This window comes from Symphodus melops (assembly GCF_947650265.1).
Source record: "Symphodus melops genome assembly, chromosome: 8".
NCBI lineage: Eukaryota > Metazoa > Chordata > Actinopteri > Labriformes > Labridae > Symphodus > Symphodus melops.
The window spans coordinates 6,219,187-6,243,370 of NC_136698.1; the positions used below are offsets into that span (position 1 = coordinate 6,219,187).

At 39.8% G+C, this 24,184-nt stretch overlaps 1 protein-coding gene across 1 annotated transcript in view; it reads right to left on the reverse strand.

Annotated features, from left to right (window-relative positions):
* cachd1 (cache domain containing 1) overlaps positions 1-14,164 on the reverse strand; it is a 74,248-nt gene extending 60,084 nt beyond the window's left edge. Inside the window, exon 1 of the mRNA XM_079350987.1 lies at positions 13,822-14,164. Within this exon, the coding sequence (XP_079207113.1) occupies positions 13,822-14,070 (249 nt within the window). The 5' untranslated portion in view covers positions 14,071-14,164. The remainder of the gene's footprint in view (positions 1-13,821) is intronic.
* Between the last annotated feature and the right edge of the window lie 10,020 nt (positions 14,165-24,184).

The window sequence follows — 24,184 nt, forward strand, 5'->3', positions numbered from 1 at the left end:
ATCTCGCCTTGGAAGCTATCAGACATGAACATAGGTCCTGGTATCTTTTAAAGTATATTTGATACATTTATCGAGCTAAATCTAAAATTTAGCATTGGTATAGCTAGCAGCTAACAAGTTGGTTGGCAAGCTAATAGCAGTGCATATCTGATGTACCTTCTCTTCTAGCTATAGCAACAATTAAAGTTCATTTATTGTTTGACTTGTTGTTTGTGCATCAATTGGTGTTTGTTTGTTTTTATCTACAGCATTGTTTCAAGTGGTAGTCAGTTAAAAAAAAAAACATTTTGTGGGATAACTTCCATGCTAATGCTACAAAAGAAGTTTATAATTAGATTTGGGTAGATTTGCAAAAGCAAAGACCCTTTTTTCAGTTATAACTTCATTTCTTCACTTTGGGCAAACTTCTCTTAAGGTAGACATTTTAATAAATCCTGAATGATAGATGACACACTGATGAGGAAAACAAGCGCTCCTCCCCTGCTGTCGATGAAAAAAAATACTGTGCTAAGAGAAATGACATAAGAAGTGTTTCTTGTCAAGGATCTGGGGCACTAAATTTCCCACTACACACCAGAAATGAGTTTCCAAGCAAAGCCTACTCTGGTGAGTAAAAGCGCAATGAATTGCAGTTTATTTTTCTGTGTGCATTATGCAGCGCACACAAATCAAACTGTCAGGAAAAAAATAAACCAGATGTTTTGACAATTGTGCATTCCCTAATTAATGTCATTCTTCTTCCATCATCAAACAATACAACACAAGATGCAAGGAGCGATGGGAAGAAAAGCTCTTAATGAAAACTGGAGCTTTGTAGTGAAATATTCAATTAAAACAAACTGCCAAAATGTATGATAAATTACATATTAATTAAAGTGATTGCACTCGAATCTCAGGCATTAGATTCATACGCATGAGTCTCATCTGTGCATAAATGTTGTTTACATTCATTTATACACATGTGACTGGCGCACAACAACACACATTGTCACAGAGTTGCAAAAACGCGTGGAGCCATGCTCTTAGACAGCAGGCAGGCCTTTTATGGGCGGTTGGGGGAGGGGGGGGGGGGGGGGGGGGGTCAGCTGAATATGCATCAGGTTTCTTGCCTATGCTGTCTAAACATCGGAAACGGCTCCTATTCACATTCATGAGTCGATCATTGCTGTGTGCAGAAGCTCAAGTGTGAGTGTTTTCAAAGAGAGACAGAGAGGGAGAGAGTTCCCCAAGGACGTCCACAAGTTTCTGGTATGTAAATGATGAGTGGCGAATATGAGGAGAGGAAGCGCAGGGGTTCTGTTTTGAAGTGTGCAGCAGACGTACGACAGCTCCTCTCTAAGAAGAAACTTCCATTTGGAATATTCTGCTCCAACAGTCAGTCAAAATGTCTGGTGGGCCTTCATTAAACTTAATAAAAATATTCTGACAGCCACATTGTACAGTTTGAGTGATAGAACAGCATATTGCTCTTCAGTTATGAAATATGGAATGTGGACTTGTGTAGATTTATTTATTGACAGTAGAGTAGGAGTAGGGTAGAAGTCAGTGATGACATCAGTTAGTAGAAAACTCTTTGCTCAATGACTATATTTTTATATTTGTGACGTTTTCTGTATTAATTTCAGTGAAGAAAGACAACATTTCGTCATCTCTTCTCTTATGTTCTCTCCCAACGAGATCCAACCAAATCAATTAAGGAGTGAATTGATAAAGGACTCCAATAAATCTTGTACTACTCTATAACGCATAAACAAACATCTGCTTGCTCTTGACAACAATTACGCTGCAAATTCCCCGAACCATTTTGAAGACTTGTCAGGCAAAATAAGTAAAACCGAAACAACACTTTGGCACAGGCACAGAGGCACTCACACACACGAGTTACTGTTCCCACAGAGCTCAGTATCAGTCCATGAGCCCTTTCACATATAGGCCAAGTAACACTGCAGGATTAGTGTTTCTGGAAAAAAGGTAAGCGATCTGGCTCAGCTGCATCCTGCTGAGAGGCAGCTCTGAAAAGAAGAGCAGGTAAGAGGCTGCTTCCAGCTTCACTTGAAGGATCAGTCAGTTCACAACATGGCTTCAGATACCACCACATTTAACTACTGTACTCGGGTAGTCGTGCTGAAATCTTATTGGCATATGCAGTTTTATTCATCAAGTCATTGTTTTGCAGAAACCTCCTTTAAGACCACAATGATGTCTCTCAAAGTTTTCTTTGGGATGCTAAAAAGGCACAAGGATGCAAAGATTAAATAACTTGCTTTATATTACACATATGATATGTTACCTGAGAAAGTTAGTAATATATTTGTGAGAAGTTTCTGTAGCTCATAACAACAGAGAGTATAGATGCAAAACTCTGTAACAGTGGATTTGTTGTGGTAAAAAGGTGCAGGTGTAGGTTAATTGTTAGTTCAAATCCAGTGCAATGCAGGAGAATATTTTCACAGTGACATTTCAACCTATATGAATAGATAAAAGATCCATAAACTGCAGAAAAAAAGGCTCAATGCGAGTGTGGGGTTTGTCTCTCCCGTCGCTGACAGCAGGACCCACAGTTTGCTGGTGCAAAGTTACAAACTGATGATCAATAGCTGCGGCACGGTGAATATTTCTCTTTTCAAACAAGTGAGAGTAACACACAGAGAAACATGACTGCAGCATGACTGAATTTTTGTGGCTTGTGTTGAGTAGTTTTGGTCAGATACAGACCTTTAACACTTCTGGATTTCTGTGCTTATTGTGCAATCGTAACTGTGCCAAGCATTTAAAGCATGACAGGGCCGAGGGAGTGAACAGAGCACTTACACTTGTCACATGTACTGGTCTTTGGGGCTCAAGCGTGCTTGGGCACAGTGCTGATTGCCGAGTATGAGTGTGCCCGGATGGTCCTGTGTGACTCATTTTAAAGTCAATTAAAAACAACTTTAAATTCAGTTTAACAGACTTAACAAGATAAGAAAAAACAGCATCCCCATTTCAACACACAATCAAAGCCCCATCACTTCTGTCTGCCTCCTCATTAACAGGCCATATCACATTTTACCCCTCGCTATTTTCTGTGCAAGAACATAAACACCACTTCTCTTCTTATCTTTGGACCAGCCTCTTCTTACAGAGAGACAGGAGAGCAGAGAAGTCCAAAGTTCAACTCATTAGTCCAGGTCACTTCCTGACTTGTCTTCAAAGAAGACAAAAGGCACAGGACAGGTTCACACAGCACCACCCACAGACACAATTACAGTGAGAGATAACAAAGAGCGAGCAGACAAAAAGATGAGAAGACAGAAAAATCAGACAAAGTAGCAAGCACCTTGTCTAACTCAAGGCACTGATGATGTTTTTCACTCGCATTGTGAACTATTTATCTGCCTTCTCTTTTCAAATATCTAAAAAAATGGTTTCAGTTTAAAGGTCCTGAACATACAGCATGCAAAACAGGCTTGCTTTTCAAACTCGATTTCCAGACTTTGTGCCAAGCTAGGCTAATCACCTTGTGCGTTACTGTGCGTCAGTCATTGTGCAGCGTGAAGCTCACAGCAGACATGACAATGGTTTCAACTTTCTCCAGCAGTAAATCATTTTCAATCAAAGTATCAAACTCTTCCTAACGGTTTCATGTCCATCACTGTTTCTACCTTTTTTGGTTTGTTTAAGGGTTTGTTTTTTTTAATAATAATGGCTGGATGCAATAAGTCAGTAATGTAAGTTAATTAGTGTTGTACCCATGAGCCAATACATGTCCTAAATAAAAAATGGTTCGAGGCGAGAATGTAAAACTAACAGAAGTCTCAAGCTACAAAGCGTTAGCTACATCAAAGGTTTTCAAGACACCACCGAACTTTTCAAACATCCACAGTTCAAAGCTCCCTCTGCCTTTCATTTGGTGCATCAACGTTCACAAATGGAAGGAACTTTTTCTGAGTGTGTGAAACTGAGACACTAAAACATGACTGGATATTTTGAATCCTTGGATGAACTTCCAACTGGCTGCATTGAGTTTATTTATAAACGGTTGTGAGGAGAGAAGTTAAACTAGCTGAGCTGACCTCCATGACCTTGTGACCGCTGAGTTTTGAGAGGCGAAATGTAATCCCTCAATGTCACAGACAAAGATACAAACAACGGCGACAGTGTTCATACTCTTTGTGAACATTTCATCACTCTGCAAGAGAGCTGCAATTTCTTGGTTGCACATCATCCACTTTTTTTTAATTTCTGTGGCTTGCACCTATTTAGTCTCTACATCACAGTCTAAGCAGCCCTCTGCCTCAACAAACAACCCAAAAGCAACTGCTGCTACATATTCACAGTTGAATCTACTCCCAAAAAAAATGCACCTCAACACAAAAAAAGAGGAACATAAAAACAGAGATTGGAATTCAAGACAGCTTCCGAAACAGCATTTCTCAACAACTGTGAAGTTTTGGGTAACGGTGGGTTTATGAGTGCAACAAAGAGCTCTGAGAGAGAGAGAAAGGGGGCATGAAAAACAGTCTGATCTGTTTCTCCACAGTAGGAGCTCCAACTCTCTCCTCATCGAGAATGCAAAGCCTCTTCTGCAGGAGTGTGCTTGTGCACTGAGAGGGGGATGGGGGCCTTAAAATGCACGCTGTCAGGGGGAGGGGGCCGGTCCCTCTCCTCTCCTTGCCCTCCCAAAAGGGTATTTCGCTCACTGCCCTCTTTGCCTATCACCACAAGCCCCCGCCCCCTTCCCTTCCCCCCCCTTTTCTCTCTTTCAGGGAGAGTTCATTTCGAGTCTCGGCCATTGTGCCGAGTGAAGGGACTGACTTGCTAAGGGGTGGCCCCGGGGTCCCCTGGCTCGGACTGCCAGGTCAGCCCTGTTGGTGCTAACTAAGTAACACTGGCAGGAATTTGGAGGGGGGGGAAGACAAAGCCTGGATGGCCAATAAAGAGTCTTTTCTCTTTCTCTCTCATTGAGTGCGTTTGTTCTCGCTTTGTGAGTTTGAGGATTATGTGTGTGTGTGTGTGTGTGTGTGTGTGTGTGTGTGTGTGTGCGTGTGTGCGTGTGTGTGCCAGCGCATGAAGAAGAACAAGGAAGAGAGGATGATAGTGATGAAGAAAGAGAGAGGTAAAAGAGGGAGGGATAATCATTAAGAACAGTGCGAGTGAGATGATAAAACAAAGCCATGCAGTAAAGTAGTCCTCCTCTTTTATAAGCAGAGTGATACGGTCACTCTCACTGAAAACCTGCAGGGCATCGCTGTACACTGGTGAAAGGACAAGTTGATCAATCCGATAAAAGAAAATTAAACAGCACTTTTGACAAAAAGACTTGTTGATAAAACTTAAAAACTAAATATGTTCTAAGTTTCTTTCTGCGTCATCTGTAAAAGCAACAGCTGGGAGGGTTCTCAATCAAAACAATAACAAAAGGTGACGTCCAGGCTTGTGGGGTATCATGGGAGTGAGTCAACAATTCCATACTATACTTTTAAAGTGAATGAGTGTGGCGATACATGAAAGTCATCTATTGATTTATAAAGTAAATGATGAATAGTTGCCTCCTCCACAAAAAGAGTAAGCAGAGAGTTTTATTTTGGATTTGTCGTTTGAACTCAAACATGGCTCTGAGAGTAAGCTCGTCTGGCTCTACCTTCATGTGCCAAATGTGTTACTTCATTGTGGCTGCATTAATACTTTATGAATCAATATAAAGATCTGTTGAGGGGATGATGGGGGAATGAAAGGCCCATCATAGTTACCTCTCAGGTCAATGTAATGTCTTTAAATATCTGAAACTCTTCTCTTACAAGCATCCAAAACCCCTCGGTTTAACGTTTGAAGCCGACGCTGACTTGACTTTTGCTTTATAAATGACTAAAATTGAAATCTCTCTTGATCAACTCATCCATGTGCCTACACTTTCAGATCTTATAAGTGACAGAAATGCCGCAAGTAAAAAGAACCCAGTTGAAGAAATATTAGGATTTGCTGGTTGTGTCCTTTATTTGTCATTGAAAGTGAAGAAGCTGATTTTTTGGACAGTATAAAAACTAAAGTATTTTCTGTTTTGGCATGATAACAGCCAGATATTAATGTGTTTAATTAGCCCAAACATTACTTATTGGTTATAATTACGTGCTGTAGTTCTAATGACAAACATCCTGATATTCATCCGTCTATAAAGATTTGTGCATCTGGATAAAAAGTTGTTTCCCCTAATGAGATCAAGTTTAACCGCAGTTAAAAAGCCTCCACAGACATTTCCAGTTAAGAGTTTTAACAGGAGCTTAGCATCGAAACGAGACACAGGAAAGACTTAAAGCAAGCAGAAGCAGACACAAAGAGGCGCAGGCTGAGGAGGCAGCAAATCACTGCAAAACCAATTTTAGTCAATGCCAAAATGTGAAAGGGGCCTTTTCCTCCTTCAGCTGGGAGACGTGGGAGACGGATCAAAAAGTGGTCAGATAAATGATCTGGCCACGACAGTACAGACCGATTTAAACCACAACAGCTGGTGCAGAAGGGAAGGAACATCAGTTTTGTGCTCCATCCAGACCACAGTCCAGCAGGAGCCAAGAGATGGTGCACAGGGCTGTACTTACACAGGCAGAAGAAGAATTTGAGGGAATTCGTTGAAATGAATGGCAGTCGTGGTGTCCAACAGCTCTGGAGAAAAAGATATCCCTGAAAACTGTTTTCATATCATCTTTATATCATTAGGCTGAAACGTTAGGCTAAAACATGGACGCAGACTATGAACAGAAAAGAGTCTTGATAAAATTGGTTTTGATACTGTTCTCCATAGCTGTATCAGACACTTATTGTAGTACATTGGGGGTATTGGCCAATTATGCCATTTAATTGGACTACTGTCCAATATTTACTATGCTCTTGTAGTTTGTGATATTCCCCCTTTCAGCTACTTGCTATTGGACCATCTTTGGGTTGACCTATTACGACACACACCAAACAATCGACAAACAAGTTAAGTGGTGAACTGTATGTAGAGAATGTAAAAGAAGACCTGTCCTCACTGAGCCGAGTATACTGTGTCTCCTTATCTGTCCTAAAATGTGTGGTTCTCACTCTGGCATGTTGCCATCTTAAAAATAGGTCATATTTTCTTCCTGGCTTTCATCTACACATTTAATGCTGTTTGACTTCAGGGTCAGAGCAGGAGCTGTGGAGCATGAGCAGAATGAGATACGTACAGTATGTCAAACATTAAGCACATATTAAGGTGTCAGAATGACAAAATAGACCATTTTTTTAATGCATGTAGGCAGATCTATCAGCGAGCCCATTTTACACATATGCACAGGACCCCTGAGAATTTCCAGCCGTGGCCCAGGGAAGGTTATTGTGTGTGCACAAATGGCAACATTTTTAAAAGACTTTATCTTGTAATACCCGAGGTATACGTGTCTCCATGAAGGTGTGTGTGTGATTACAGATAATAGTCTTGAACAGTCACCATTCATCTGAAGTGAGACCGTGTTCATGTTGAGCAGAGTTTTATTGCTTCATACTCTTCACTGCTTCCCTCAGTTGTTTGTATCGTGTTCTTTATTATTCTATTTTAGTGTTAGAACGGTCCTTTACATGTGAAGTAGTGATGATAACCAAAAAACAGTAACCATCATTGAATCCCCCCACCGCCGCACTTTTTGACCAGGTGCACCACCAAAAATGAATATTTAGAATTGATAAATTAAGAACAAGTTAAGGGCTGGCTGTCTGAACAAGCACCAACTCATTTAACTAACTACTGAACCTTGATAGAGGTTCATAGATTAGAAAAAAACGTTCTTAAACCCACAAGAGGCGAGGATGTTTCCAGTTATGTCCAACACTTCTGGAGACTTCAGCGTGTCTGATGTGTGTGCTCAGCTGTGAGGTTAAAGACACTGTGGTGCAGAGACGTTGGATAGAAGGACTGCCTGATATGAGCTATTTGGTGCCTGGACTCAGGCCAAGACATACAAGCAGCCTCATATTTAAAAAAGCAGGGCCCTTAGCTCTGTGTTCACCTGCGTTGTGACAGGATGACAAAGGCAATAGTCAACAGATCTGGATCTGGTTTTGGACCAGCCAAGTATTTTGAAGTCTGAAATGGAACTCATTCCAGGGTTTGAAACATTGCAGATGTGGCTGTGGGACTTTGCAGCTGTCCAACTGTGCTGTTTTTCTCAAGAAATTAAAACAAAATGATTTAATATGAACGTTTTGCTCAGAAATAAAGTTAAGAACTATATTACCAACATCATGTCATATTTTTTATTAGCTTAAATGAAGATAAAAAGTCATAACACACAAACAGAACAATAGAAATGGAAGTTATAAAGTGTTCGAGTGTCAGCAGCAGCTTTGGACCAAGAATTATTTCGCTATGTGCGAGAGCTCAGAAGTGCATCGGGAAAAAACATAACTCTCCCTGCAATAACAGCTGGGTAAAAAGCAACAGTCAAAATGGAAAAGGAAGAGAGGTGCAGATAGTTTAGCACAGCCTTGAACGGCTCGTAAACCGCAGAGGCACGTCACGATTTATGGTCGGACTGAAGACAAGGAGCTTTGCCATCGCAATGCAGGGCTGAGTAATGCAAAGCACCTGTTACTAAGATGACCTGAAACTTCCATACAAGAGAAAGGAGGCGAGAGGAAACTCTGAAGAAGAAAGTAATAGACAGTATAAATGAAAGAGCCTAAGTCCTGCATGAAAGTCAAACACAGCTTTTGTGGGATATCAACGACATAACCTTCATGCTGGATTTTTTATTTCTACAGATCACATGCATCATTCACAAATCCACTCAACCAGACTTTTTTAAGATATTTTACTTTGGGGCTGGATGGGAAAATATTTAAATGAAATGTAGCTGTTTTGTGTTAATACTTCTCTTTTTGAATAAAAGATGGACGGGCAGGCCGACAGAAAAAAAACCAAAACTCTACTCCTGCCATTGTGGTGCCAATGCTAGGCTAATTGCTAATTAACAGCACTAAATTTATCGTTCTATATCCTATTTAGGAAATTAATTATTGTCTGACTAACATTAAATGTTGTGCTCTCACTATTGCTTTCAGCCTTTTCTTAATAAAAAGGCTTCATAAAACCAACTGAACACAGCCTGCTCTGCAAACTAAGGAAGTAAAGTTAATGACTACAGCTGCTGTGTAGAATCTGAAATGTAAGATTAAGAAAAAATGTGACAGAACTAATGACAGAAATCTTAAATATGGACTCCAGGTTTTCAGAAGCATCCCCATCACATCACAGCAGCCTTCATGCTAACACTAAAGTAAGGCATCCCTGTTTAGAAAACAGAACACACAAAACCCCTGATTGGATGGTTCAGCTTATATAAGCTGTGAAGCTACAGATGATAATTACTTAAGGAGTCAAAAGTTAAGGTCAATAACCCAAAATCTTATTATATTTGCGCTGCTTAAAGACCATAAACATAAACCTCCACACATGCTGAGCTTCCAAATTCTATAGCTTGCAAATGAGACCATCTGAATAGTTGATTATGTATATATGATTTTATGCAGCCTCTGTGCCTGAGGGGGCAACAAAAAGAGCTCTATTTTTTTCTGAACAAGAAACGTGAAGTGATGTGTTTGGAGATATTCCTTTGCCCTTTGGATGAGCTTTATGGTGAAGAAAAATGTGCTTTGTCTTTCTCGTCAAAAGAACCCGCAGGCTCAATATGATACAGACGTTTGATTCAACTGAACGTGCAATCAACTTAATGAAAGATACGTTTATAATGGCTGACAGCCCAACAGTGAAACTTCTGCCTTAAAGTCAAAAGAGAGAAGAAACGAGTTAGTAATATCCCCACATGCAGCTGAGGATCTGTGCGAGGCTCACGATAACCTTGACTGTTGGAGCACACAGCCATGCCGCCAATGCAGAAAGAGGTAAGAAGGCTTTGAAGCCGTGCTGCAGAGAAGCTAGCAGGAATTCTGATGTCCTGCTGAACATCCTCTAACCCTTCTCCCCCCTCTTCCTCTCCCTCTTCCTCCTCCTGCCTCTGCATGTGATTTCATAAAAAGTGAAGAAACGGCGCCTAATCAGCCAAGAAGTAGATTCATGTTAAAACATCCCTCATCAAAACGTCGAGTTAATGTGAAAAACTGCAAAGTAGGAATGTGTGCTCTGTGATGGCCCCTCCACTGGTGTTTCCCTTGGATCAAACCCAACCCAATCACAGATTCAAGCCAAAACTAGAGCAACCCCAATTTTCTTCTTCCCTGCACAAACCTGAAATAACGATCAATGTTCAATTAGTGGGCCGGAGAAACCGGAGAGGTCAGCCCCAAAAACAAACCCCCCTTCTCCATGAATTTAAGACCCTTGAAACGAACAAAGGCAAATTTAATTCGTGAAAAATCAGCCAACTGGGAGTAAATACCATCTCATTTAAATACTCTTAGCGAGAAACATGACAGCAATAGCACTGAGTCGTTTTATTAATAGTATAGAAAAGAGAATATAAATCTGTATTTCCATCCACATCGGTGATTACAATCTCCCACGGTAGAACTTCTGACATGAATTCCCCATTCGTTACATTTTACACAGAGTGATCCCTTTTACCAAAACTATTGAAGGTCCCATGGAAGACATCAGCGTCATAAATTATTCAGAGTGACATGAAATTATTTCTGAATAAGACTCTAAACATTGTGATTTATACACCGAGAACACGCAGCTCCTCAGAGATAAGGCCGTGCTGCACACCACAGTGTGATTTAGTGATGACTCAACACTTTTAAATAGGTACATTAATTAAGAAAGCAAATATAATATGGTAATGATTGTGATATGCATGAATTGTACTTAAGAGTACAAAATACCTGGTAGAAAAATACGGAGAAAAGTATGTCCCCCCCCAATGCTGATATTCAACAAAAGCCAATTATTGTTGTTATTTATTGATATTGTTATTGATAGATTTTTTTTAAGTTTTTTTTTTTAAGTTTGAGAATCGACACTACTCTTGATGAAAACATTTGAATCTGAACTATAACACAAGTATAAAGTTGCGGCTGTGGATTTCATCTGTTTCTCTTTAAAAGCCGCTTTAGTAGGTTGTAATGTCACGATCACAACTTAACTTAACCAATCATCAATCAAATTCTCTCCTTAGCCACATTACCTGACAGGAGGCTCACAATGAAAATGACCATTCAAGCTGGTGCAAGTCAATGTCCTGATGTATCACAGTAAAGCAGGGGGGAAACTTTTTACATTGCATGCAACAATGTGGTTAAAAACAAGACGTGTCAGAGGCTCTTTACTACACGGCTGGAGTCTGGTGTGTTCATGTATGAGTGAGAAGATGTGAGTATGACAGAGATGAAAAAAAGCCAATTATAGAATCATTAATTTAATGATTAAGCACGGAGGAAATACCTTTTCAATGTTAAACTTCAAACTAATCGGAGAAGTGAACCTGATCATACAGACTACAGTCTGTAAACCCCCGCGTCCCCTGACAATTGAGTAACTTAATGACAGATTGAACAAAGTTGACCCAGTGACTCACAGATAGTAACAAGGAATGCCTCAAATTACACATCCACCACAGAATGAGGGGTGGAGTGGAGAGGGGTAGAATTACGTTTTAAATGGTGATGCTGGGATGCTTGCTTGATAACAAAGCCCTCAGATGTCATCCGAAAAATGTGCAGCTTCCTATTTGAAAAAGGTCGCAGGAAGCCAATAAATGTCAGCCATGATAACAGAAGTCAATGTTAAAGTCAGTGCTGTTTGAATACAGACTTGTTTTGTGGGGGGGGGATGTGGAAAATCACTGCGTCCTCATAACTTCACAGGGGAAACGGGGAAAAGGGCCAAAAAGAAAAACTGATAATTTGAGGAGTAGTCCAGCAGACACACATCTGCAGACTGTGAGTCAGGCCACATCTGAGCATCAGAGCAGGTGTCCACACAGACAGCTTGGCCCGCAGATTCCAGCAGTGGTTTTCGTGGGCAGATGTTGACTGTTTTTACTGGATGCAAATCTCTTACATTTGGCGAAAAAAACCCTGACAAGTCCATGAAATAAACCGCTTGAATCAAAGTAACATTAGCTTCACGCCAAGCCAGAATTTCACAGCTTGTCCAACAACATGATCAAAACTGGTTTCTCACAGCACACGGGAAGAAGCCTGAGTGAATGTTTTCATCAATAGTCTGGAGGGGCTGCATGAAATTAAAATGAGAAATGGGAGAGTATGAAAAGATGTCGAAAATATTTAGAATTGTCCACACATCTGCACTGCATTTTCACTCTTTCAACAAGTAAAAGAAGAGTGAATATTTTACTGTATGCATCAGCAAGAGCAAAACACAAGAATAATATGAAGAAGAAAAGAGGGTGTACAAACAGCAGAGAGAATGCTGGAACAGAAAGCGAGCACAGACTGGAGCTCAGGGAGGGATGAGCGGTGACAAAGGCGGATCCAGAGGGATCAGAGGAAGACCTCAAAGCAGACTCCCAGAGCCGGGATGAAGGCAGCGCAGTGTGGAAGCTGAGAAGATGAAACACCAAATGGGGGCAGGGCCCCCCTGCTGCCTCGCCTCTGTGTTCAGAGCGCATCTGCCTCTGAAGTGTAAAACACCCCTCTCGCACCCTGCAGCACCCAGCACACTGCACCTCCTGCCATTTGGTGGCTCGATGAAGCTCTGCAGCCATGGACACGGCAAAGAGGGGTTTCACTGTGTGTTCACACTGTGGGTTCAAGATGTGAAAAGTATTTCCATATGGAATTATAGGCTTGTTATTTTTCTCATAATAATACATACATTCACTAGCCAAAAAATATCAAGCATATCTTTAACAATTTGTGAAATATGAATATTTGTCTAATCAATGTTTCAATTATTTATACTATAAGAGATATGAGGGCTGCTCATATTTACAATCTTTGCGAAAATAATGAGTAAATTTGATTGACTCTAATTTTGTACATTTCATTGATTTGTCAAACTGTCATTCTAATACATGGATTGATCAGCTATTTTAGCTCCTACATCAATGATAAATCAAGATTTATAGTGAATACACTGATCAAAACAATTTGATAAATGTTTGTGTGTCACTGACACACGTGTCATTTTTTAAAGGCTGATTTCTGAGATGGGCCTGTGGAAATCTTCCTGTTATTTGATATTAGCACAGACACTGCAGGGCAGATGCATGGAAATGTAGATGACGTTTTCATCTGCACATTGGCACAGCTTCATCGGGTATAAACCAGGAATAAATCGTAAAGCACATGTTCCAATTAACTGAATCAGGTTGATTGTAACATAAAAGAACAACCTTTATTTAATTGGTTTAATCAAGAAAATAGCCTTCAATGAAATGCACCCTCAATGGGGTGGGCTATTCCTTAGGATGAGTTCTGTAAGTGACAGTTTACACACCTTTCAATCACACACACACACACACAGGTCTTGTCAGATCTTTTGTTAAATGCGTGTATTTAACCAGATTGGAGAATAATGAAGGTGAAACACAAGCTGGCCAGAACAGCAAACCTCCAGCGTGCTGATGCCCCAGATAAGGACGTCCTAACTTCAAAGCGCCTGTTGTTGCACTTCAACACTGAGCAACGCAACAGCAGCTTCATGTTTAAAAACATTTCTGTCAACTCCATTTGCCCACGAGATTGTTGTTATTAGATACAATATTTGAGGGTTTCAATGCATTTTTTGACATTCACGTTGAAGGTTTTATAATCCGCTAAAACTCACAGTGGCGCAAGGACATCGTGCACATCGGACACAGAAATAAAGACGGGGTGCACTTTTAAACATTACACCTCCACGTTTACCTGCATGGTGAAGACTCCTAGTTCCTGAGAGGAGAGCTTTTTCATCTGGTCGGCCAAAACTTGCGCTTCCTCCAGGATGGAAAACTCCGACTCGGCTCCGCAATATCCACAAGAAAGAGCCGAGCAGATAAAAACGAAACTCCACGAAAAAGCCAACAAGCCCCGGTGAAAGCCGAGGTGGTTAATCCGGAAAGCAGCGCGCGTTTTCGGCGTTAAAACCAGACGCTTCTCGCCTGCCCGCCTCGCCATGATGGCTGTGAGTCTACAGGCAGGAGAAACACGAAGTCTGAACTACAGGCGGAAAAAAATCAAGGGAAATTACTTTTACAACTTCGCAGCACCGTCGGGAACGTTTGCCTTTTCTTTCCGGCAAAAGTCTCCAACATTTCTAGCAGCGCAAACAATTGCAACTCCTTTAAATCCCATGAGAGAATAAAGTAGATCCATGCGCGAAAGAGGAGATGTTTTCCCCTTCTTTTTTTAAGTTGTCTGTGTTCCGTCTTCAGCCAGCCGCTCCAACTCCTGGAAGTCTGGCAAAGTGTGTGTGAGCCGGAGATTCACCACAATGGGGGTGAAAGTGGGAGGCGTTGAAACACAAGAGTCCTACCGGCGCCTGGATCCCCGGATCAATGGATCAGGGTTTTGTGATGCCTTCAGCTGCCCCTGGAAAAATGGCGATCAGTGTGTGAATCGACCCTCAAAGCGTCTATTTAATTAATTCAGATTTAATCATTGACAAAAAAAAAAAATCAGACAACTCGACTGTTGCTCTTTAGAATTTGATTAGAATTATAATAACCACTTATTTTAAAAGTTAGCCAAGTGAACATAACTTATTTTTTCAAAGATAGCGTTTTAAATTGTCAAATTTGATCAATAGGTCTACAGTATGTTGCACGTTAATTTAAGCTACTTGTTTCCATCACTTTAACCAAATGTGTAAACATATTGTAAGGCCTAACTTCATATCAAAATAGACTTTCTATGACCTTCTTGTTTAGCCAGAGGATTGACTTCAATGTTTTATAAACAATGACTCAGCCAAAAATAATAGTAGCTGATGACATGCTTTCTAACCTAACCTTTTCTTAGTGTCCATTGAGCCCCAACAGTAGGATAGCATAAACATGAGACCAGCACAAGCCACAACAGAAAGTCTCACAAAAAGCATATAAACTCTTGTGATGGTAAAAGTTGACCAAAGCCTTTTAATGCATATTTCATTCTTAATTTTTAATCAACATTTTTGAAGGTTGACTAAACTTTAACTTTTATATGCTTTTAATATTTAGTGAATTCACACCTTTATTCTTTTCTAGGCTATAATGAATAGGCTGCAAAGCATGTTGTAAGGCCTTTGGATCTTGAAAAAATATGCATGTATCTCAAATAACCCTATATGTGGATTTGTGTCTCTAAATGCACCTTCAGTGTTAAAAAATGTAATTTGGTGTGGAAAGAGCCTATGAGATAGGCCTTAAGCCTTCTTACTGTACAGGCCGCTACAGCAAGGCTGCTTGCAGTTAGACCTGTCATGCCCCTAACTATCCACATTTTATATCCAGCCTCAAACGAGCCTTGATGGAACTGTAGATGTTTGCACTTCTGCATTGACTTTATTTTTCAACACCAGATGTTGCAGCTTGGTAAAACGTTTTGCGGTTGGGGTAGCAAAACACACACAAACACACAAATATCGCCTGCTTATAGCCATGAATCAAGGGTTGTGATATCAAGTCTCCAAGAGGATCATTAAGTTCTTTCACTAAATTCAATGAGAGAAAGCAGATTGGACGAAGCAGCCATCAAGACTCTCATCCTGCAAGAATCCAGCTCTTGTTTTTGTTGCAGCCTCAATTTCACTTTGGCTGAGCTCCTTTGAGGTAGATCGTGAGCTTGTATGTTTGAACAATTCACATTTTTCTCACTGAAAAAACCCCCCAAAATAAATATGAAAGCTAATGTTTAAGACACTTCTAGTCAAGGCAAATGATGCAAGGTGCTATCTCTCTCTCTCTCTCTCTCTCTCTCACTCACACCCACGTGCGCGCGCACACACACACACACACACACACACACACACACACACAAAAACAAGAATACACTTCACTGGATTGAAGGGTGGATTGGATTTGCAGCTTCACAACTGGTTTATAGCCACCTCTGTGGCTTTTTAGGTAAAGCTAAGTGGCTTTTAAGCACAAAATATAGCTCACTGATTTCCCATACTGGGATGCATATGTACATGTATACCAAGTTATGTGTTCTTAAATAACAGTGAGCATTCAAATAGCAGCTTCAATGGCAGCTTCAAAATGGTGAAGTTCTGTCGTCCAATAAAAACCATAAATGAAAAAATAGCTGAGAAAAAAAAATCATTTTTTCATTATTTAAAACAAACAAAAACAAACTAGGTCTATTCATGTTGTACAGATTACTTAGAATAAATGCATCCAGTGTGAAAACCACTCACATTAACAGAAAGAGAAGTAAAAGTGCACATTCAAATTTTTCTCAACCAACAAAGTCCCAAGTGAGCACTGCTGGACGTGGCAACAGAACTATTAAGAATGAAATCTGGAGCAGTTTTTAATCATGGTCTTCAACACGTTGTGAATGAACAACTTTTTTTTTTTTTTTTTAACACCGCCCAAGAAGAGTATCACTGAACAAAATGTGTGAATAAACTCAGAAAATCTAACTCACTATTTTTTGTTCATCTCCCAATTTTTTCACTCCAGAAATTTGCTGTGTAGGCGAAGCGTTCTCTAAATCCAGACACAGCCGTGCTCCTGAATGCCTCGTGTGTCTGTGTCTCTGGCTGCAGACAGCATCAGATGTTTGCATGGCCGTCAGATCCTTTCAGATACTTACAAACACAAGGGTGTTTGTTGAGTGGTCCACATTCATTATAAGCTCTCTCTTCTCTGTGGTTTGTGTTGTTGCAGCTTGAACTGTAATTTCAACCGAAACACGTATACTTTATATACAAATAACCTCTTTTCATTTACATAAACACACATACAGGTAGTAGTTGCATTTTAAAGGACGTTGTTTCCCAAGCTGGTGGCAATGTTTTCATGAAAAAAAAAAAAAAAAAAAAAAACTTGAATTTCCCTCGGGATCAATAAAGTATCTATCTATCTATCTATCTATCATGAAGGAAAATAGAACATTTTGCAAAAATATGGAAAAAAGATAAATATCATCCTTTGAAGCAGTAAAAACCCCTCAAAATACAAAAAGTCTTCATTCAAAATCACAGTGTTTCAGCCAGACATCTTCCTCAGTGTGCTTTTTTTGCACTGCCCTACATGATAACTACCTCCTTTTTCCAATTACTCCTTTGTGTTCAACTCTAAATGAGCCTGTATATTATTCATGGAAACAGTTAGTTTTATTTTTACTCTGAACTTCAGGGACAACACAAAAACATTAGATGATGCATCAGAGCGAGGAAGGAAATCGGCCAACTTTGCTTATATTTAATTTAAATGAACAAACATAACATGAATAGATTTGACTTTTAACAGGTCAGTTAACCACATTCACTGATATATGAAATTTATTAGCTTAATCAAAGGGTGTGAACAGGGTGTTAGGGTCACACTACAGCTTGGAGTCTGATTTGTCAAGGTACAGGCTTCAATAAGATTGAATGGAAAACACATCTGTGTCTTTAATGCACAGCAACCAGTAACATGTCATTTAGTGCTCGAGGCCTGGATCCCTCAAACAGGCTTCCCACTGACAGACCAACCCAGCTGGAGGTTTAAAAAGCATCTCACAACATTCATGTGCCACCTATGAATTAAAATTAACAGTACATGCTTTGATTCAACAGCATCACATATGAATCCTTCAAGATTTCCAATAATGTTTAATCAAACACTCGAAGGCAATATGTCAACAGAGCCTGTATACTATAAGCCTTATAAAGGTTTTAATTATTGCAGGGCTGTTGAATTGGATCGTGTTAGCTTTTTGATAAAGTGTCAAATAATGTAGGAAAAGAGGACAGAAAGCTGTGATGATATTTGTCTGGATTCTTAATGGATATGTTGCAGCTTTGACCTCACTAGGTTTCTAGCAAATAAACCTAGTTTATTTGTTTCCTTTAATTAGACTTACAGTATGACAAAGAGGTTTTGATCTAAATATAGAAATTCCATGAGTCTTTTTACTATGGTTGCTGTTCATCAAGTTCAATGTTTTGCTTTGAAAGGAACTACAACATCTATAAAATCAATCCGTTTCAATAAAGTCTCTCGGTTCATGCCAAAGAAAGCAGCAGCAATACCAGTTTAACTTGTTCTTGTTTTCTTTTCACTTTATCTTTTGGATCATTTTCAAACTGCAGCTTAGCCAAAGGAACGTGTCTGTCAGTCAAAGCAGGAAAAAAATAAAAAAAATCCCGACCGACTGCATGACTGGCATATCTCTGTGGAGAGAACGCAGTGTGGTTTATTCACACCAAAATATTTCATTACACAAGAAAGCAGGCAGGGGTCTTCATTAATAGAGAATAACAGAGGGGAACACTGGATTACCACATTTGCATTTTTTTAATTACAGCATTGGCCCCCACAAAGCCACCTGGTTTGGGAAGATAAAGGGGAGAAAGTGGGGCTGCTTACTCCCAGTATTCAGGGTTTTGAATGTATTAAACAAGATCCGGTGCGAGATGCGGGAAGGTTCTGGTTAAAGAAAAATCCTGGCTTTTGCATCCAGCTTCAAACCAGCTCTGACAGAAAAAAAATGGAACAGGAACATTTTGGCTCAGGGTCAAACATTACCTGCAGAAGAGTAAACTTCAAGTCATCTTTGCTTGTGGGAAGTAGACAATGCTTCTTGTGGATTTTGTCATGCTGTGTTAATACATCCAAAGCCAAATACAACTGACTGAGCATGACAATTCCTCATCCGAAACACAGGAGTTGATACTTGAGACCTGAACTTCTACAGACACACTCCTCCAAACTAACAAGGCCCTTACATAACATTAGGAGGTGAGTTCAAGTATGAATTGACAGGTAGAAAAACAGTAAGACAAAAAATGTCTGAAATAAAGATACAGGATAGAAATGGCTTGTTTTGTCACGTCTCTTTGAACCTGGTGGGAATTGGAAAACCACATTTATAAGAGATTAATGATAATTCAGTTGGATTTGGGGTATATATTGTATGTATTATATATATTTTAAATCAACAGTTCATTAATGATTTATGATAAATATATTTTTTTCTACAGAGAAACACTGAAATAATTCTGCAGAGAGGAACAGAGACAAGCCATATGCCATACGACAGTCACTCCACACACCCAGACTCAGGTAGTTCACACAGGAGCTAAGAACTAAAACAGAGTCCTTCCTTTTTGTCAAACACATGACAATCTGGTCCCAGGACTTTTTTCAAAGGTCTAATGAAGCCTAGCTTGCAGTGACAACTGACCTACGACACATTTTCTTACCTAAATGTTTTGATGCATATTTTCAAAGACAATTTGTTTGTTTAGTTTGCTCAGTCATAAAATCAAACAATTTATGAAGAAGGTCTTCTTTTGATTAAAATCCCCTTCCCCATACTACACAGTGCCCTTCTAGGACAAACAGTTTTATATTACAATGTAAAATATCTGCCTTTATTACGTCTGTGTTTTTAATGGCTAAATTTGCAATATTATTGCAAAAATTGTTGATATTCGCCCACATGATCCGATATTGACATTGACCCAAAAAATAATTGTCTAGCTCTATAGTCTCAGGTGTTTTAGTGTTTGGTAATGGTCAGTTACGATCCGATTAATTTTTGATTTTTGGAAGTGAGGTCCCGCCCACTGATCTGTGATAGGTCTGTTACTTCAGTGGTTTAAAAAAAAAAAAAAGAGGAACTAGCAATGTTGTTTCTTCCCTACTAACCACAACACCTTTCAATGATGCAATATGATGATTTTTGCATCATTGTAGGCTCCGTTTAAGGCAAAGAAAAACGTTTGTTTCTCGTCTCAGGGCAAAATGAGAGCTGGATGTGCGACTATTCAACAATACTAGCAGTATTCTATAATGACACAAAGCTTAATATAACTCGGTGAGGTATCCCTTTAAACTTCTGTCAGTTTTATAAAGGAGAGGTCCTGATTGACTAACCTGATTTTCTTTCTTGATAACCACAGCGCCTGGATTGAAACTAAAATCCTTTTAGACGTAAACAACCTCCCAGTTCCCAGCTGACTGGAACGTACTGGCAGCATCAGAGCTTCAGTTTCAGCGTCTCTGGGCATCCATCCATCTGCAGACAGGAAATGCTCCAGGGACAAACCAGCTAGACCCAGTTCTTCTTAATGCATGACAGATTCTTATGCTTTACACAGCCATGAGAGAAGGACAGGGAAAAAAGTTCAGGGTCACAGACAGCCATCTAGAATTATTTTCATTTTTCTGTAGTGTTTTTGACAATTAACGTAGCTGTAGCGTTAAGCATGTAAAACAACGTTAATTTTCAGATTTGGTGTGTCAACAATAGGTATTTGTCAACAAGCAGAGAGGTGATGTTCACACAACCAATTTGGCTGGCAAGGTACTATGATTTTAGCATAATTTTTGCAAATATAAGGTTAGTTGTAAGTTAGTTATTGGTATGCGAATGCCATAACATGGGTTACACATAAAGCTGCTAAAAACGTGAGACGTCTCCGAAAACAACGCAGCCTTATGTAATGTCACAATCTGTGATAGGTAATATATGCAGGGATGTAAATGGGCATCGTGCTCATTCGTGCCCTCCTTTTCTCACTTGGCTTCATCCATCACCGTACTCTTCTGTCTCTTAGCATCAGCCATTGTATCTAACCAGTAGAGAAAAGCTGTAAAGTACTTCTCGCACCATAAGAGAATTGTTTAAATGTGTGTGCTAATTGTCTTCTATTTAAAAAAATATTCAAAGATCTATCATTGAACAAAATTCCGAAGTATCTACACTTACTTTATACAACTAATCATGATTTATGGTTTAAAAGAAGGTTGTATAACAATCTTTGGACTGATAGCTCGCTCTGTTATAGTCATATTGATGGGTCCTTTTCAACATGTAATCAAAACAGTAGACATCAAAGGAGACTATGGTTGTAATTTATATGCTTTTACTTTTTGAAAGTACAACAGTCTTGCTAATGCTTTTAAATTCGTGGGTGAGTCAACAACAAAAATAACAACTTAGCAAAGACAAACAAAGAAGAAAAAGATTAACTTGGAGAAGGATCTGGAAGTGATATTGCGGTGATTACAGGGAACATGCCCCGCACATCACTACAGAGGAACATGAAAAAGCAACGTCTTTCATACTAAACCAAACATTTCAAACAAGGACACTTGCTGGGTTTTAATTTGCAGGAGCAGTACCCATCACGACACCCATTAATATGACATTGACTTGATAGAGAAAAAAAAATAGAAGAAAGTAAAACTTCGCAGTCTATTCCTCTGCTGGCATTGGTTTTTATGAATACATTTACAACATGTGAGAGTTTCTGACGTACAAGAGGGGTTGGGTTGGGGCTTAAAAGCCGACACCATACAGTTACCATGGCAACACAAGTCTTTGAAGTTTTTTTTTACCCCCCTCCACCCCCCCTTTTTTTCTACAGCTGGATATAACAACCAGATCTGCTCTCTCTTCTCCCCCACACCTCCTCTCTCTCTCTCTCTCTCTCTCTCTCTCTCCCTCTACTACATCAGAATTTTTCTCTTTGAAGATTTAAGCCGATTCCAAGTCGAACCCAATGCTATTTCTGGCTCTATTCAAGACTGGGGCTGTGGCTTTATGCATAGCTTGTGTTTGACATATCTGTGTGTGTGTGTGTGTGTGTGTGTGTGTGTGTGTGTGTGTGTGTGTGTGTGTCAGTATGCTTGTTTATGACAGATTTCAGACCACAAGAGATGGATAAACTTGTGCGTGTGTTTGCAGCATAGGAAGTGTAAACAAGCAGAGCTGGGCAGGAGTGATAATTAGAACTGTCCATTTCTGTCCAGAAGTGTCCATTTGTGTGTATGGTACGAATGTGTGTTGTGTGCGAGCACAGACAGAGACTGCACAAAAATATCAAACACGAACGAGGGTAAAGAGAGGAGGGAACAGAAAGAGGAGGATGGTGGGAGCACAGGAGATGAAAGAAGCAGCAGGAGGAGGAGGAGGAGGAGGAGAAGAGAGGAAGGGGAGAGGGACAGGAAGAGGAAGAAGATAGGAGATGAAGAAAAGCGCAGAGGAGCACAACATGCCATGATGTGTCATCATGTTTCCAGTACTGTGTCTCAAGTAGATAAAAGATCAAATATTCATAAGAACATCCAAATACAGACGCTCGAATGAGACTCCAATTTTTTTGAGGCAGTTAACTGTACACATCATCCTCTTTTACACTGACAGTTGAAGATAGGCCTTTTATACTCCTGTTATGCCTCGCAGTCAAGGTATATGTATCACAGGCATTTTCTGAGGAAGCAAGAGGTAATAACAGAGGCATAAAAGGTGTGTAATTAGAGCCTACTCTAAGTCAGTCTCAATAAAAACTGTTATGTCTGAAGTATTTGTTGAACTAACAACCAGGGAAGGAGAGTTGCGTGAGCTTGCCATTATTTATATCATGTCGATCAAAAAGCAGAGCAGCTTTGCTAAAGTTTGCCAATTCAGTGCAGTCATATAAAGTACAACATGAAGTTCAAGTGTCATCGCTGTTCTGAAAGCACTCGCAGCTGCTGTGGTCTATAGACCCGTTTCACGTTGTGCATTCTCTGAGAAGAAGTTGGCAAAGGCAGTGGAGAAGAACTATGGAGGCTCTGCTGCTCCCATTGAAGAACACTATCTAATCTCTCCTCTGGACATTTAAATTGAAAACGTTTTCACTCGCCTCAGCTCTAGCTCTGAAAGTTAGGCTGTGGCAGCATTTCCAGCAAGGGGGCTGCGGGCGAGGAGCTTTCGAAGCTCTGCGGGCGAGGAGCTTTCGAAGCCCCCTGCAGTCTTGAGGACTTGTGGTAACTTGGTATTTACAGATTCCTAGCTTCTATTAGACACCAACCACTCATCATATGGCCATGTCTCACTCAAACAAATGGGTATATAAACTATGTCCTTTTCCCCTAAGGTCCTCTTTTCATTGTGCTAAGCTAACTGTGAGCTTTCTGTAGCTTTTCATATTTACAAAGAAATCCATATTTATCTCATAATCCAGCTCTCTGCAAAAAAGGACGTAAACTTATTCCCAAAATGTCAAACTCACTGACAGGTTAGTGTGGCTGCAGTCTCTTTCAATACTGTAAATCCATTCACACCTTTATCATCAGGAAATGGGCGAGCATTCATAATCACGTTTCTGATCTCAACAGTGATTCTGCACTGAGGAACTGAAAGAGACCTTGAGCTTAATGTGCACAACACACTCCCCGCCTTTAATCCGAATCAGGACTTTTCTACAAAGACTGTTTTGTTGAAGCGGCAGTATTTCGTGGGTCACAGTGTAAGATGGGAGATAAAAGAGGGAGTATTTTCAGAGCACAGCTCTGTATTCATGTCTCACTGCCAGCTATACAAAGCAAAAACTGCCTCAAACCATTTCTTCCATTAATTTTCTCAAATGAAAGACTTTTGTAGTTACAGACTTCAACCAATAACAGAATTCTCTTGTGCTTTTGTTCCCATTAACAAGTAAAAAAAACATTGTTAGGTTTTTTTAATCACTATCCCTTCAATGGAAGTCTTCAATCTTTCAGGTAATTGTATTCATGACTCATGTTTTAAAACTGTAATTAAAATGTCCAAAGATCAGAGAAGCAACATCACGCTGCATTCAGTTTTTTAGGGTGGACTTTTCCTTTGATGGCACCAGCGCATTCCTCCACCATGACAACATGAATTATGCCGTTTAATCTCCTGCAGAGTTTGGGTTGCCCTCTATGCAATTAGTCTTTTTTTATGACATGCACATCACTGTCATAGCTCACATGCCACATGTTATCTCCATGGGTGGTCTGGATCACACTGACATCATTGCACAACACAAGCAAATAGACGAGAGCTTGTGATCAAAATTATCAAAGACAATCCTGTTATATGACAAAACTCAATTGAAACGAAAAGCAACATATACATTGCATACCAGTTACTAAACGACAAATGATTACTCAGCTTATAAGTAAATGTATGCAGTACTTGAGTACAAGGACAAAGTAAAACATGATTGAAATACATTTGCAGCATTTTTGTTCAGCTGCTGTAGAATAAGAATGCATACGTAGCATCAATTGATGTTTAGAAATAAATAAAATTAACTATAACTACAAGAACACAAAAATTATTAAAGAAGTCGGAG